Consider the following 14,991-nt stretch of genomic DNA (forward strand, 5'->3'; position numbering starts at 1 on the left):
CTTTTCACCTTTCAATTTCACTATACCACTTCGGACCTTTCTCATTTCTTTGATGTATCTGAAAAATGTTTCGTCACCTCGCTTTACCTCTTTGGCAATCCTTTCTTCCGCCTGACTTTTTGCTTTCTTGATTGCTTTCTTTATCTCCCTCAGTTTCACCAGATATTCTTCCTTGTATTCCTCTTTTTGGGATCCTTTATATTTCTTAAACGCTGTTCTTTTTGCTTTTATTTTATTAACCACCTCCTTTGAGAACCAGATTGGATTCTTATTTCTCTTGCTTTTGTTTACTTTTCTACTGTAGAAGTGTTGCTAGAAGTAATTTTGTTTTGGGTTTGACAGTTGCTTGTTTTGATTGTAAATATTACTATCCTTAACAGAAGGCGTGGGGGTAACCTGCACAGAGCAGTAGTTATTACTATAGAAGCTTGCTGGGCAGACTGGATGGACCATTTGGTCTTTTTCTGCTGTCATTGCTATGTTGCTGTGTTACTTTTACCACACATCAAAAGGAGATGCAGACAAGGAAAATTGGTTCTTACCTGCTAATTTTCATTCCTGTAGTATCACGGATCAGTCCAGACTGCTGGGTTATACCTCCCTTCCAGCAGATGGAGACAGAGAAAAACTTGAAGGGCCCCCTGTAAGTTCGGTGCACCACCTGCAGCCTCCTTCAGTATAATCAGCATCAAAGCAGAATAATAGAACTGGTAACAAGAATCCAAAATTTAAATGGCTAAACCAGTGTAAGAAATCAACTATACAAAATGATCGGAGCACCTACCAAATCTTCAGCCTGCTATATAACTGGACAATAAAAGAGGAAGAAAGACTGTCGAGCAGATTCAGAACTGGGCCGGCGTCTGGACTGATCCGTGGTACCACAGGAATGAAAATTAGCAGCTAAGAACCAATTTTCCTTTCCCTGTCCGTACCCGGATCAGCCCAGACTCCTGGGATGTACCCAAGCCACCTTACATGGGGTGGGATCTGGAAAGCCCCGCGCGAAGCACCCCGCTACCAAAACTCTCGGAAGCTGGAGCCCCAATATCCATTTGGAAAACTAACCAAATGTTTCCTGCCTTTTTAGGACCTGCATCCTATCCCATGACTTTGTACATTCCTGAGGAGTCTCTCATGGGAGACCTTTTCAAAAGCCTTCTGAAAATCCAAATACACTATATTAACTGGCTCACTTTTGCTTACCTTCAAAAAATTCTGAAAGATTGGTTAGACAATTCTTCCTCTTGCTAAAACCATATTGACTGTTCTCCATTAAGCCATGTCTACAAATATATTTGATCAGTGATGTTAATTTTGAGAAAGGCTTCTACCATTTTGCCCAGTATCAACATCAAGCACATTGGTTAGTTTTCCAGATCATCCTTGGCGCCCTTTTTAAAAAATCGGTAGCATGTTGGCCACCTTCCTATCTTCATAAATTGTCTCTTTTAAATGATAGGTTACAGATTATTAGTAACAGGTTATTGATTTCTTAAGAACATAAAACATACTATACTGGGTCAGACCAAGGATCCATCAAGCCCAGCATCCTGTTTCCAACAGTGGTCAATCCAAGTCATAAGTACTTGGCAAGTACCCAAACATTAAATAGATCTCAAGCTACTATTGCTTATTAATTATTAGCAGTTTATGGATTTTTCTTCTAGGAACTTAACCAAACCTTTCTTAAACCCAGTTGCATTAACTGCCGTAACCACATCCTCTGGCAATGAATTCCAGAGCTTCACTATGTGCTGAGTGAAAAATAATTTTCTTCAATTTGTTTTAAATGAGCTACTTGCCAACTTCACGGACTGCCCCCTTGTCCTTGTTTTAATTCTTTTATTAATTTATTTAAAAAATGTATAACCCACCTATAACTCTGGGGTGGATGCTATCCCAGTGATTTGTTATTCTTTAGTCTGATCTATTCTATCCTCTATCATCACAGATGTCTTTTAGTTACTCAGAATTTCCAGCATTAAATTTGTGTATGTTCCCAATATCCTCCTTTGGAAAGATCACGGCAAAGAAGTCATTCAGTTTTTGTGCAATTTCCTTGTCCTACCTGAGCACCCCTTTTTCACCTCAATCATTTAGCAGCCCAACTGACTCCCTCACAGACTTTTTGTTTTGAATGTACTTGAAAAAGTTTTTATTAGTTTTTGTATCACCGGCAAGCTTTTTCTCAGTCTGTCTTGGCCTATCTAACTTGCCAGTGCTTATGTTCTTGCCTATTTTCTTCATTTGGGTTTGATTTCCAGTTTTTGAACAATGCCAGCAAGGGTTTTAACAAATTGTAAAAAAACGTGTTTTAATCAATCTGCATCGGCTGCCAATAACACAAAGAATACAGTACAAAACTTGTATACTACACAAAGCGATTTATGGACAAAAAACAGACTGGCTGAATTTTCTAATCCGGTTACATGTCCCGCAGAGATCCTTAAGATCGGCGAATAAAGGACTGCTTCAAATTCCATCTGTGCCCATCTTATAGTAATCCGAGAGAGATCCATTTCAGTTGCCGGTCCAAGCATTTGGAACACTATGCCTGTGGCATTGCGTTTAGAGTCAGAGTTTAAAGCTTTTAAAAAAGCTCTAAAAACATGGCTTTTCGAACAGGCTCATATTGACTATCTTGAAAAAAAGGACTAATTGGTTTAAAGAAATATTATTTTAATCTTTGTTTTATGTTCATTTATTAATAATTGATTAACAATTTTATTTTTTATCATATTTTACTGTACTTTTTAGATATTTTAGTTTGATTTTATGATTTTGTAACATGTAAACCGTTGTGATGTATATTATGAACGATGGTATACAAGAATCTTTAAATAAATAAAGAAATAAATGCCCTTTTAGCTTTAACCTTTTAGATACCAACGTTCCACAAGTGGAATGTTTTTTTCATATACTTTTAATTACTTGCAAATGTTTTTATACCATATTTATACCATATTTGTGTCTGTCTAAGATATGTAAAAAGGGGCATCAGGAAATAATTCCTTCAATGAGCAGGATCTAAAAGGTTAACTGCCTCCTTTACCTCATCATTAAACCATGCTGACAGTCATTTGAACTTCCTTCACATTTTTTTAATGCAAGAAACACATTTTATCTGGGCTTCCAAAATAGTATTTTTAAACAATATCCATGCCTCATGCATACTTTCAAACCTTGCAATCATTCCTTTTAGTTTTTTTTTCTAATGTCCTTACTCTTTGTCTTCCTTTTTAAAGTTAAATGCTACTGTATTAGTTTTATTTAATGTCCTTTCACCAGTGATTTTGTCAAATTTTATACATTAGGATAAGAGCATAAGAACATTGCTTAGCGGCCTTTCTACAGTAACCACACTTACCAGGTTGGGCATTGTACTGAGGACTAGATGTAAAATAGCTGCCCTTTTGTTGGTTCTAGCACCAGTTGCTCCATGAAGCAGTCATTTATGGCATCTAGAAACTTAACCTCTCTGACATGTCCTGATGAGTCATTGACCCAGTCAATACCGGAATAATTGAAATCTCCTATTATTGTGCTGCCAAGTTTATTTACTTTTTTAATTTCAGCTAGCATTTTGCATTCAGTCACTTGATTCTGGCCAAGTGGCCGGTAGAATACGCCCACTGCTGCTCTTACCTATCACACACACAATTTCTATCCATAAGAATTTCACAGTGCATTCTGTTTCCTGCAGGATTTTTATCATGCGTGACTCAGTACATCTCATCAATATAGCACCATCCCTCCACAAATTTCATCTGCCCTATCATGTCAATACAACTTATACCCTAGTATCACAGTGTCCCATTGACTATCCTCCTTCCACCATGTCGTTGAGATATCTATAATGTCTATAATCCTTGTATAATGCCATTTATCTTAGCTCACTAGTCTTACTCTTCAGACCTCTAGCAATTACATACAGACATTTTAAAGTATGTTTATTTGTACTTTCATTTTTCTTAGTATTAACAACCTGCTTGTTAGCAAATGATGTAGGCAGTTTAGAACCTCCTCCAATCAACATTAACCTCCTCCAATCAACATTAACCTCCTCCAATCAACATTCTTCGCTAGTAATAGCATTAATAGCCAATCAACATTCTTCGCTAGTATTAGCATTAATAGCCACCTCTTATAATGTTATTATATATATATATATATATATAATTATTTGATCTTCATTTTCCTTCTTACTCCTAGTTATTGATTCCCTGTTACATGTAACTGCTTTTCTGCACCATTGTTCAAATTGTAAAGTTTATTGCACCCCTGTTTCTTGTGAACCAGCATGATGGGACTACTGTCTTGAATGTTGGTATATAAAAAAACTTAAATAAATAAATAAATAAATATAGAGTCATTCACTTCTGGGTGCTGTTTGTCTGCATCCGTCTAGGCTACTTCAGCCTATATCACAACCTCTTTACTGGGATATTCTGACTTCTTTGTTTTGCAAGTATGTTTGGAAGATACATCCCTCGAACCATGCGCTTCTGAGCTATTGTTTGCTTTCCCTCATGATCTAGTTTAAAAGCTGCTCTATCTCCTTTTGAAGCTTAGTGCCAGCAGCTTGGTTCCACTCAGGTTAAGGTGAAGTCCATCCCATTGGAATAGGCTTCCCCTTCCCCAGAATGTTTCCCAGATCCTAACAAATCTAAAACCCTCTTCTCTGCATCACAGTCTCATCATGCATTGAGGCTCTGGAGCTGAGCCTGCCTTTGGAGTCCTGTGGGTGGAATGGGAAGTATGTCTAAGAATGCAAACCTGGAGGATCTGAATTTCAGTTTTCTACCTAAGAACCTAAATTTAGCCTCCAGAACCTCCTTCCTGCACCTTATTAGGTCATTGGTGCCCACATGTACTATGATAGTCTGCTCCTCCCAGCATTCTCTAAAATCTTATCTAGGAGGTCCACTGTGTTTACAGCAGGCAAGCAAGTTACCAAGCAATCCACACATCTACCCGCCACCCAGCTATCTACATTTCTAATGGTCAAATAACCCAATACAACCGCCGTCCTAACCCTTCCTTCTTGGGTACATGGCCTTGAAGACACGTACTCGATGTGAGAGGATAATCTTTCAAGTGGAGGGCAGGGCCTGCTACAGGATCACTTCCTGGCACACCAAGGTGATAAGTCTCCTGTCAGGTGACCTTGATCCTCCCAAGCAGCACAAGGGCTGCTCAACTGGAGTTGAGACTGCTCTACTATGTCCCTGAAGGTCTCCTCTATATCCCGCTTTGTCTGCCTCAGCTCCTCCAGATCTGCCATTCTGACCTCCAGAGATCGGACTCCTTTTCTGATATCCAGGAGCTCCAAGCACAGAGAACAGACATACATCATCTCACTAGCAGGCAAATAATCATACATGTGGCACTCCATGGAAAAGGCTGGATAGCCCCCAACTTGCTGTTAGACCTCTGCATCTTAATTTTATTGAGTTGCTAAAGTTTTAAAAGTTGATTCAAAAGGCTCTTATTTTAAAGGTTTTTAAATTATTTACTTGGCATTTTTTAAGGTTTTTAAGTTAAGGACTTCTTTAGTTGGCCAGCAACAAGACTAAAAGTAGTCATTCTAAATCACTAACTGACTAGTATTTTGAGGAGTTCCCTCCTACCTAGGGGAGGGGATTATCTGTAGGTTATAACAAAAAAAAGTGTCTGGAGTGGGGCTGAGTGGGAATCTAAAGACTAGTACTCTCACCTTTTCAGGTCAAGTGACCGACCTTTGCAACCTCACAATTCTAATACTTATAAACAAATACTAACATATAGTAGCTCACAAAATTAATCCAGTCTGTTATCCCTAAACAACAATTCTTAACACTTGCAAAAATACTAGCCTTAAAAACTAACACACAATATACATAGCCACTAATAGTTTAAAAATAGGTTTTTAAAGATTTTAAGAGGTAGATCGATATTCAAAAGCCATTTATTTATTTATTGGTTTTTATATACCGCCGCTTATCAAGATACCACGTCGGTGTACAGAGGTTATACATTTAATGGCTTATCCAGGTATATTTAGCGCTTATTTGGCTTAGAGGGGTGTTCTTGGGGCAGCCAGGAGGAGTAGAGCTAGCCGCTAACCCTGGTCACACCCTAGGATTGTCCAGACGTTTTATCCAGCTAACTTTAAGATAGCAGTGCAATTGCGCCTCAGAATATCCCGATTAAGTTATCCGGATAAATGCTCCTTGGCTGAATATCAGCCACAAAGTATTCTTCCCCAGCAGTCAGCACTCCCTCTGGACTGAGGTTTACTTACTTTTTGCTTTCTTATATATCCGTGCTTTTAAAGTAATTACTTAAAACAAAAATATTTCCAAAAAAATCTCTTCTGAGGGATTCACGCTGAAAGTATTTAATTTATTTATTTATTTATTTATTTAATTATTTATTTAAGGTTTTTATATACCAACGTTGGTTGGCACATCTTGTCGGTTTACATGGAACTAAGTTAACAAAGAAAGAGAAATACATGAAACAAATACAGGGCTAAGGAATTCAGAGGAAAGAATAGTACAGTATATTACCAAGATATTAACAATATGCGAGTTGAAACAACTGAGAGGTTACAAAAACAAGAGCGGCATCAAAATCGTGCGAAGGAGTTCCCAATGGGAATGGGGAGAGAAAGGGGAGGCAAGGGATTAGGGGGGGGCTAGATGTTTAATTGTTCAATCTGTTTGATGTAATTTTCTGTTCCTTGTTCCGTGTAAACCGAAGTGGTATGCACTAGTGCATGAACTCCGGTATATAAAAGCCTTTAAATAAATAAATAAATAAATAAATAAACGAAGATGAAGGGGAGTAGATTAACAATTGGCCTTTTTAGCAGCAGTCAAAAAAGCAAACAGAATGTTAAGAATTATTAGGAAGGGAATGGTTAATAAAACGGAAAATGTCATAATGCCTCTGTATCGCTCCATGGTGAGACCACATCTTGAATACTGTGTACAATTCTGGTCGCCGCATCTCAAAAAAGATATAGTTACGATGGAAAAGGTACAGAGAAGAGCAACCAAAATGATAAAGGGGATGGAACAGCTCCCCTATGAGGAAAGGCTGAAGAGATTAGGGCTGTTCAGTTTGGAGAAGAGACGGCTGAGGCGGGAAATGATAGAGGTCTTTAAGATCATGAGAGGTCTTGAACGAGTAGATGTGACTCGGTTATTTACACTCTCGAATAATAGAAGGACTAGGAGGCATTCCATGAAGTTAGCAAATAGCACATTTAAGACTAATCGGAGAAAATTCTTTTTCACTCAGTGCACAATAAAGCTCTGGAATTTGGTGCTAGAGGATGTGGTTAGTGCAGTTAGTGTAGCTGGGTTCAAAAAATGTTTGGATAAGTTCTTGGAGGAGAAGTCCATTAATGGCTATTAATCAATTAAACAATTCTATTTTCTAAAATCGATTACTGCAACTCTCTGCTTATTGGCCTTCCAGCCATTACCACCAAACCTCTACAAATGTTGCAGAACTCCGCTGCCAGGATTCTTACTAACACCAGCAGATGTGAACACATAACACCCATACTAAAAAACTTACACTGGCTCCCTATCAGATCCAGAATCATTTTCAAAGTGCTAACTATAACACACAAGACCATCCATTCCCAAACATCGCTAGATCTAAGCTGTCCACTCCGTCCACATGTATCATCAAGACCAATCAGAACCAGTTACTTAGGCACCTTACACGTACCTTCTGCCAAGTCCTCACTCAAGAAACGTGCATTCTCGACTGCCAGCCCCCTCCACTGGAATGCCCTCCCCACGGACATTTGTCTTGAAACCTGTACTCGAACATTCAAAAAGAAACTCAAAACCTGGCTCTTTACAAAAGCCTTCACTTAAAGTTTTCGCTCAGAGCCACGTCCCAGAACTAGACTCATTCATGCATTTCATAATCACGTTAACCAGATGTCTGATGCCGCAACTCTTAATTGTATTTCTTGGTCTCATATTCCCAATCGTTAAATTTACAGCATGCTACACCAATACCTTTTAAGTCAGATGTAACCTTAGCTTTGAAGTCTACAAACCTTGAAGATGTAACCGTTAGTTCTTGTAGATGTAAACCTTATTCTGAAGATGTAAACTTAGATTTTGAAGACTGTAATCTGTAAGCATTTGTATTTATTGTAAGAATTTGTATTTATTATTTAGCTATTTACATTGATCTGTTACCACTTGGTCCTGTTCTCTCCTTTACCTCTAGTTCTACGTTCCTACTAAGTTAGCCTTGTTGTTATTTTATACCCACTTGTTTGATGTAATTTTCTAATATTGGTTCTGTGTAAACCGAAGTGGTATGTACTAGTACATGATCGTGGGTGACTTTAATATGCCAGATGTAGACTGGAAAATCCCATCTGCAGAAACTAAAAATAGTAGAGCGATAGTGGATGCCATGCAAGTATCTTTGTTCAAACAAATGGTGTTGGAACCCACGAGAGAAGGAGCTATACTCGACTTAGTGCTCACTAATGCAGATAATGTCTCAGATGTCCAGGTGGGCGCCCACCTCAGCAGCAGTGACCATCAAACGGTATGGTTTAATATCAATAAAAGAATAGGGAAAAGAACCACAAAGACCCGAGTTTTACAGTTCAAAAACACAGACTTTGAGGAAATGGGTAAGTACCTGGAGGAAGAACTAAAAGGATGGGAGAACGAGAGAGATGTGGATCAGCAGTGGACCAATCTAAAAGGAGCAATCACCAAGGCAACTACTCTATATGTTAGAAATGTAAAGAAAAGCAAAAGGAAACTGAAACCTATCTGGTTCTCAAAGGAGGTGGCTGACAAAATTAAAGCTAAAAGAACAGCATTCAAGATATATAAAAGATCCCAAAGGGAGGAGCACAAAGAAGCATATTTGAATCAACTGAGGGAGACAAAGAAATTAATCAAGTTGGCAAAAAGTCAAGCGGAGGAGAGGATTGCCAAGGAGATAAAAAATGGTGACAAAACATTTTTCAGATACATCAGCGAAAAGAGAAAGGTCCAAAGTGGTATAGCAAAATTGAAAGGTGGTAATGATCAATGTGTGGAGAGTGACGAAGAAATGGCAGAAATATTAAACGAATACTTCAGCTCTGTGTTCACTAAAGAAGACCCTGGAGAAGGACCATCTCTACACATCAAGAAACTGGAGGGAAGTGGAATAGATGAAAATCCTTTCACAGTAGAAAATGTGTGGGAAGAGCTAAAGAACCTGAAAGTGGACAAAGCCATGGGGCCTGATGGTATTCATCCAAGGATATTGAGGGAGCTCAGAGATGTTCTGGCGGCTCCGCTGTGTGACCTGTTCAATAGATCCCTAGAAACGGGAGTGGTGCCGAGTGATTGGAGAAGAGCGGTGGTGGTCCCGCTTCACAAGAGTGGCAACAGAGAGGAGGCTGGAAACTACAGACCAGTTAGCCTCACTTCGGTGGTGGGAAAAGTAATGGAGTCACTGCTGAAAGAGAGAATAGTGAACAATCTACAGTCCGGAGAATCGATGGACCAGAGGCAACATGGATTCACCAGGGGAAGATCCTGTCAGACAAATCTGATTGACTTTTTTGACTGGGTAACCAAGGAATTGGATCAAGGAAGAGCACTCGATATTATATACTTGGATTTCAGCAAAGCTTTTGATACGGTTCCACACAGGAGACTGGTGAATAAAACGAGAAGCTTGGGAGTGAGTGCCGATGTGGTGACCTGGATTGCAAATTGGTTGACGGACAGAAGACAATGTGTGATGGTAAATGGAACCTTCTCTGAGGAGAGAGCGGTTATAAGTGGTGTACCGCAAGGATCGGTGTTGGGACCGGTCCTGTTCAATATCTTTGTGAGCGACATTGCGGACGGGATTGAAGGTAAGGTTTGTCTCTTTGCGGATGACACTAAGATCTGCAACAGAGTGGACACGCCGGAAGGAGTGGAGAGAATGAGACGGGATCTAAGGAAACTGGAAGAGTGGTCGAAGACATGGCAGCTGAGATTCAATGCAAAGAAATGCAAAGTCATGCATATGGGGAGTGGAAATCCGAATGAAATGTATTCGATGGGGGGGGGAAGGCTGATGTGCACGGAGCAGGAGAGGGACCTTGGGGTGATAGTATCTAATGATATGAAGTCTGCGAAACAATGCGACAAGGCGATAGCAAAAGCCAGAAGAATGCTGGGCTGCATAGAGAGAGGAATATCGAGTAAGAAAAGGGAAGTGATTATTCCCCTGTACAGGTCCTTGGTGAGGCCTCACCTGGAGTACTGTGTTCAATTCTGGAGACCATATCTTCAAAAAGACAAAGACAAGATGGAAGCGGTACAGAGAAGGGCGACCAGGAAGGTGGAGGATCTTCATCGGATGACGTACGAGGAGAGATTGAAGAATCTAAATATGTACACCCTGGAGGAGAGGAGGAGCAGAGGTGATATGATACAGACTTTCAGATACTTGAAAGGTTTTAATGATCCAAAGACAACGACAAACCTTTTCCGTAGGAAGAAAATCAGCAGAACCAGGGGTCACGATTTGAAGCTCCAGGGAGGAAGATTCAGAACCAATGTCAGGAAGTATTTCTTCACGGAGAGGGTGGTGGATGCCTGGAATGCCCTTCCGGAGGAAGTGGTGAAGACCAGAACTGTGAGGGACTTCAAAGGGGCATGGGATAAACACTGTGGATCCATAAAGTCAAGAGACCGCCAATGTAGAGTGGGTGGCTCACCAGAACGATGGCTACTGCCCGGAGACAATACCCTTATTAAATAAACATACAGATGCTTACTGTGACTCCAACATCGCTCTAAGCTTCAACGGCAAGAGGAAATGTGGAAAAAAGGATTTGCAATCACAAAGAGGGGAGTAGCTGGCTTGTTACGGCGGTTACTACCCCGAACCAAATAAGCCTAATACTTCACTTTCCAAGCATATACAGTATAGTTCTCTGCTTCAACGGCAGGGGAGAAGAAAAGAGGGTTCGCACTCACAAAGCGGGGAGTAGCTGGCTTATTACGGCGGTTACTACCCCAAACCAAATGTGCCTGATACTTCGCTTTGATGCATATCCAGCACGGCTCTCTGCTTCATGGCATGGGAGAAAGGCTGATACATCAAGCATTTCCAGCATAGCTCTCTGCTTCAACAGCAGGGGAATAAGAAAAGCTGAGGCTTCACGCATATCCAGAATAGCTTCAACTGCAGGGGAGAAGAAAAAAAAAAAAAAAAAGGATTCGCACTCACAAAGCAGGGAGTAGCTGGCTTGTTACGGCGGTTACTACCCTAAACCAAAAGGGCCTGATACTTCACTTTCAATGCATAACCAGCATGGCTCTCCGCTTCAACGGCAGGAGAGAGGAAAAACAACCAATAGGGGCTGTATGACATAGTCTGGGTAAAGGGAATAAACATGGGTGTAGCTTGCTTATTGCAGCGGTTACTACCCCTACTACCCCTAACTAATCAAGCTAGGTATTTCACTTGGATGCAGCTCCATCACTGCTCTCTACATTAATGGTGGGGGTGGAAGGGAAATAGAACCAAGAGTTAAGAGAAAAAGATAAGTATGAGAGAAAAAATGTGTGAAGCTTGCTGGGCAGACTAGATGGGCCATTTGGTCTTCTTCTGCCGTCATTTCTATGTTTCTATATGTTTCTATATGAACTCCGGTATATAAAAGCCTTTAAATAAATAAATAAATAAATAAATAATCAAGTTTACTTAGGGAATAGCCACTGCTATTAATTGCATCAGTAACATGGGATCTTCTTAGTGTTTGGATAATTGCCAGGTTCTTGTGGCCTGGTTTGGCCTCTGTTGGATACAGGATGCTGGGCTTGATGGACCCTTGGTCTGACCCAGCATGGCAATTTTTTATGTTCTTATGAAGCCTAGATCTCTTTCTTGGGTGGTAGCACCTGATATGGAACCTAACATTGTGTAACTATAGCATGGGTTATCTTTCCCTATATGCATCACCTTGCACTTGTTCCCATTAAATTTCATCTGCCATTTTGATGCCCAATTTTCCAGTCTCACAAGGTCTTCCTGCAATTTATCACAATCTGTTTGTGATTTAACTACTCTGAACAAGTTTGTATCATCTGCAAATTTGATTATCTCATTCGTCGTATTTCTTTCCATTAATTTATAAATATATTGAAAATTAAGGGTCCTAATACAGATCGCTGAGGCACTCCACTGCCTACTCCCTTCCACTGAGAAAATTGTCCATTTAATCCTACTCTCTGTTTCCTGTCTTTTAGCCAGTTTGCAATCCACGAAAGGACATCGCCACCTATCCCATGACTTTTTACTTTTCCTAGAAGCCTCTCATGAGGAAATTTGTCAAATGCCTTCTGAAAATCCAAGTATACTACATCTACCAGTTCACTTTTATCCACATGTTTATTAACTCCTTCAAAAAAGTGAAGCAGATTTGTGAGGCAAGACTTGCCCTGGGTAAAGCCATGCTGACTTTGTTCCATTAAACCATCTCTTTCTATATGTTCTGTGAGTTTGATGTTTAGAACACTTTCCTTTATTTTTCCTGGCACTGAAGTCAGGCTAACCGGTCTTTAGTTTCCCAGATCGCCTCTAGAGCCTTTTTTAAATATTGGGGTTACATTAGCTATCCTCCTGTCTTCAGGTACAATGGATGATTTTAATGATAGGTTACAAATTTTTACTAATAGGTCTGAAATTTCATTTTTTAGTTCCTTCAGACCTCTGGGGTGTATACCATCCGGTCCAGGTGATTTACTACTCTTTAGTTTGTCAATCAGGGCTACCACATCTTCTAGGTTCACAGTGATTTGATTCAGTCCATCTGAATCATTACCCAAGAAAACCTTCTCCAGTACGGGTACCTCCCCAACATCCTCTTCAGTAAACACAAAAGCAAAGAAATCATTTAATCTTTCCGCAATGGCCTTATCTTCTCTAAGTGCCCCTTTAACCCCTCTATCATCTAACGGTCCAACTGACTCCCTCACAGGCTTTCTGCTTCGGATATATTTAAAAATGTTTTTACTGTGAGTTTTTGCCTCTACGACCAAATTCTTTTCAAGTTGTCTCTTAGCCTGTCTTATCACTGTCTTACATTTAACTTGCCAACATTTATGCATTATCCTATTTTCTTCTGTTGGATCCTTCTTCCAATTTTTGAATGAAGATCTTTTGGCTAAAATAGCTTCTTTCACCTCCCCTTTTAACCATGCCAGTAATCGTTTTGCCTTCTTTCCACCTTTCTTAATGTGTGGAATACATCTGGTCTCTGAAACAATACCATGGAGATTAGCAAGGCATAGATCTGCTCCATCATAACCAGTCAGAAAATCCAGAGAACTCACTTGCTAAGGGGAGCACTATCAGCAGGGGAGGGAGAGAGCAAGAGATTCTAATCATGTGTGAGGAAGCATGAAAAGATCATGAGACTGAGATCCAGCAGTGGTTTCCAAGCTGCCTGAAGAGGAGATTAAATTTGTGGCACAGACTGGTGGGAAGAACAAACTAGAAAAAATGTAGACCTGGTGGCTTTAAGGGAAGCCTCAAGTTTCATCAGTCTCGGACCCTGAGCATCAGAGCATAAATTGTTTGTAATATAAAGGCTACTTTTCTCCTTTTAGGTCCACTGTCCTCCAGCAGCAGTTTAACCAGGTTGGAAAAGTGGAACATGGATCAGTGGCCCTTCCTGCCATCATGAGATCTGGAGCTGGGGGACCAGAGAATTTCCAGATGGGTACAATGCCGCAAGCTCAGCAACAGATAACCAGCGGGCAAATGCATCGTGGACACATGCCACCCCTAGTAAGTCTGTTATCAGCTATGATAGGCCACCATTCTGGATTTGGGCTTTTGGGGGTGAGAAGTTAAAGCAAGGAGTGGGGTTGATGGCTTCTGGCTCTGAGGCAGTTCTGGCTCTGGGCAGGGAGTGGGATTGATGGCTCTCAGCCCTGAGGGAGTCCTGGCTCTGAGCAGAGAGTGGGGTTGATGGCTCCCAGCCCTGAGAGGAGTCCTGGGTCTGGGCAGGGAGTGGGGTTGATGGCTCTCAGCCCTGAGGGAGTCCTGGCTCTGGGTAGGGAGTGGGGTTGATGGCTCCCAGATTTGAGGGAGTCCTGGCTCTGAGTAGGGAAGTGGGGGTTGATGGCTCCCAGCCCTGAGGGAGTCCTGGCTCTGAGTAGGGAAGTGGGGGTTGATGGCTCCCAGCCCTGAGGGAGTCCTGGCCCTGAGTAGGGAAGTGGGGGTTGATGACTCCCAGCCCTGAGGGAGTCCTGGCTCTGAGTAGGAAAGTGGGGTTGATGACTCCCAGCCCTGAGGGAGTCCTGGCTCTGAGCAGAGAGTGGTGTTGATGACTCCCAGCCCTGAGGGAGTCCTGGCTCTGGGCAGAGAGTGGAGTTGATGACTCCCAGCCCTGAGGGAGTCCTGGCTCTGAGCAGAGAGTGGGGTTGATGGCTCCCAGATCTGAGGGAGTCCTGGCTCTGGGTAGGGAGTGGGGTTGATGGCTCCCAGATTTGAGGGAGTCCTGGATCTGAGTAGGAAAGTGGGGTTGATGGCTCCCAGCCTTGAAGGAGTCCTGGCCCTGAGTAGGGAAGTGGGGGTTGATGACTCCCAGCCCTGAGGGAGTCCTGGCTCTGAGTAGGAAAGTGGGGTTGATGACTCCCCATCCCTGAGGGAGTCCTGGCTCTGAGTAGGAAAGTCGGGTTGATGACTCCCAGCCCTGAGGGAGTCTTGGCTCTGAGTAGGAAAGTGGGGTTGATGACTTCCCAGCCCTGAGGGAGTCCTGGCTCTGAGTAGGGAAGTGGGGTTGATGACTCCCCAGCCCTGAGGGAGTCCTGGCTCTGAGCAGAGAGTGGAGTTGATGACTCCCAGCCCTGAGGGAGTCCTGGCTCTGGGCAGGGAGTGGGGTTGATGGCTCCTAATAAGTTCTGACATGTGATTGTGTGTGGTTGTTTTTCTGCTGGTTCACTTGGAAGG

The 14,991-nt window shown here is 41.7% G+C and overlaps 1 protein-coding gene across 1 annotated transcript in view; it reads left to right on the forward strand.

The window, feature by feature from the left end:
* LOC115079620 (talin-1-like) overlaps positions 1–14,991 on the forward strand; it is a 480,705-nt gene that overhangs the window by 135,043 nt on the left and 330,671 nt on the right. The window contains 1 exon segment of the mRNA XM_029583330.1: positions 13,644–13,824. Coding sequence (XP_029439190.1) covers positions 13,644–13,824 — 181 coding nt within the window.

The sequence above is a fragment of the Rhinatrema bivittatum genome, chromosome 1, assembly GCF_901001135.1.
Source record: "Rhinatrema bivittatum chromosome 1, aRhiBiv1.1, whole genome shotgun sequence".
Lineage (NCBI taxonomy): Eukaryota > Metazoa > Chordata > Amphibia > Gymnophiona > Rhinatrematidae > Rhinatrema > Rhinatrema bivittatum.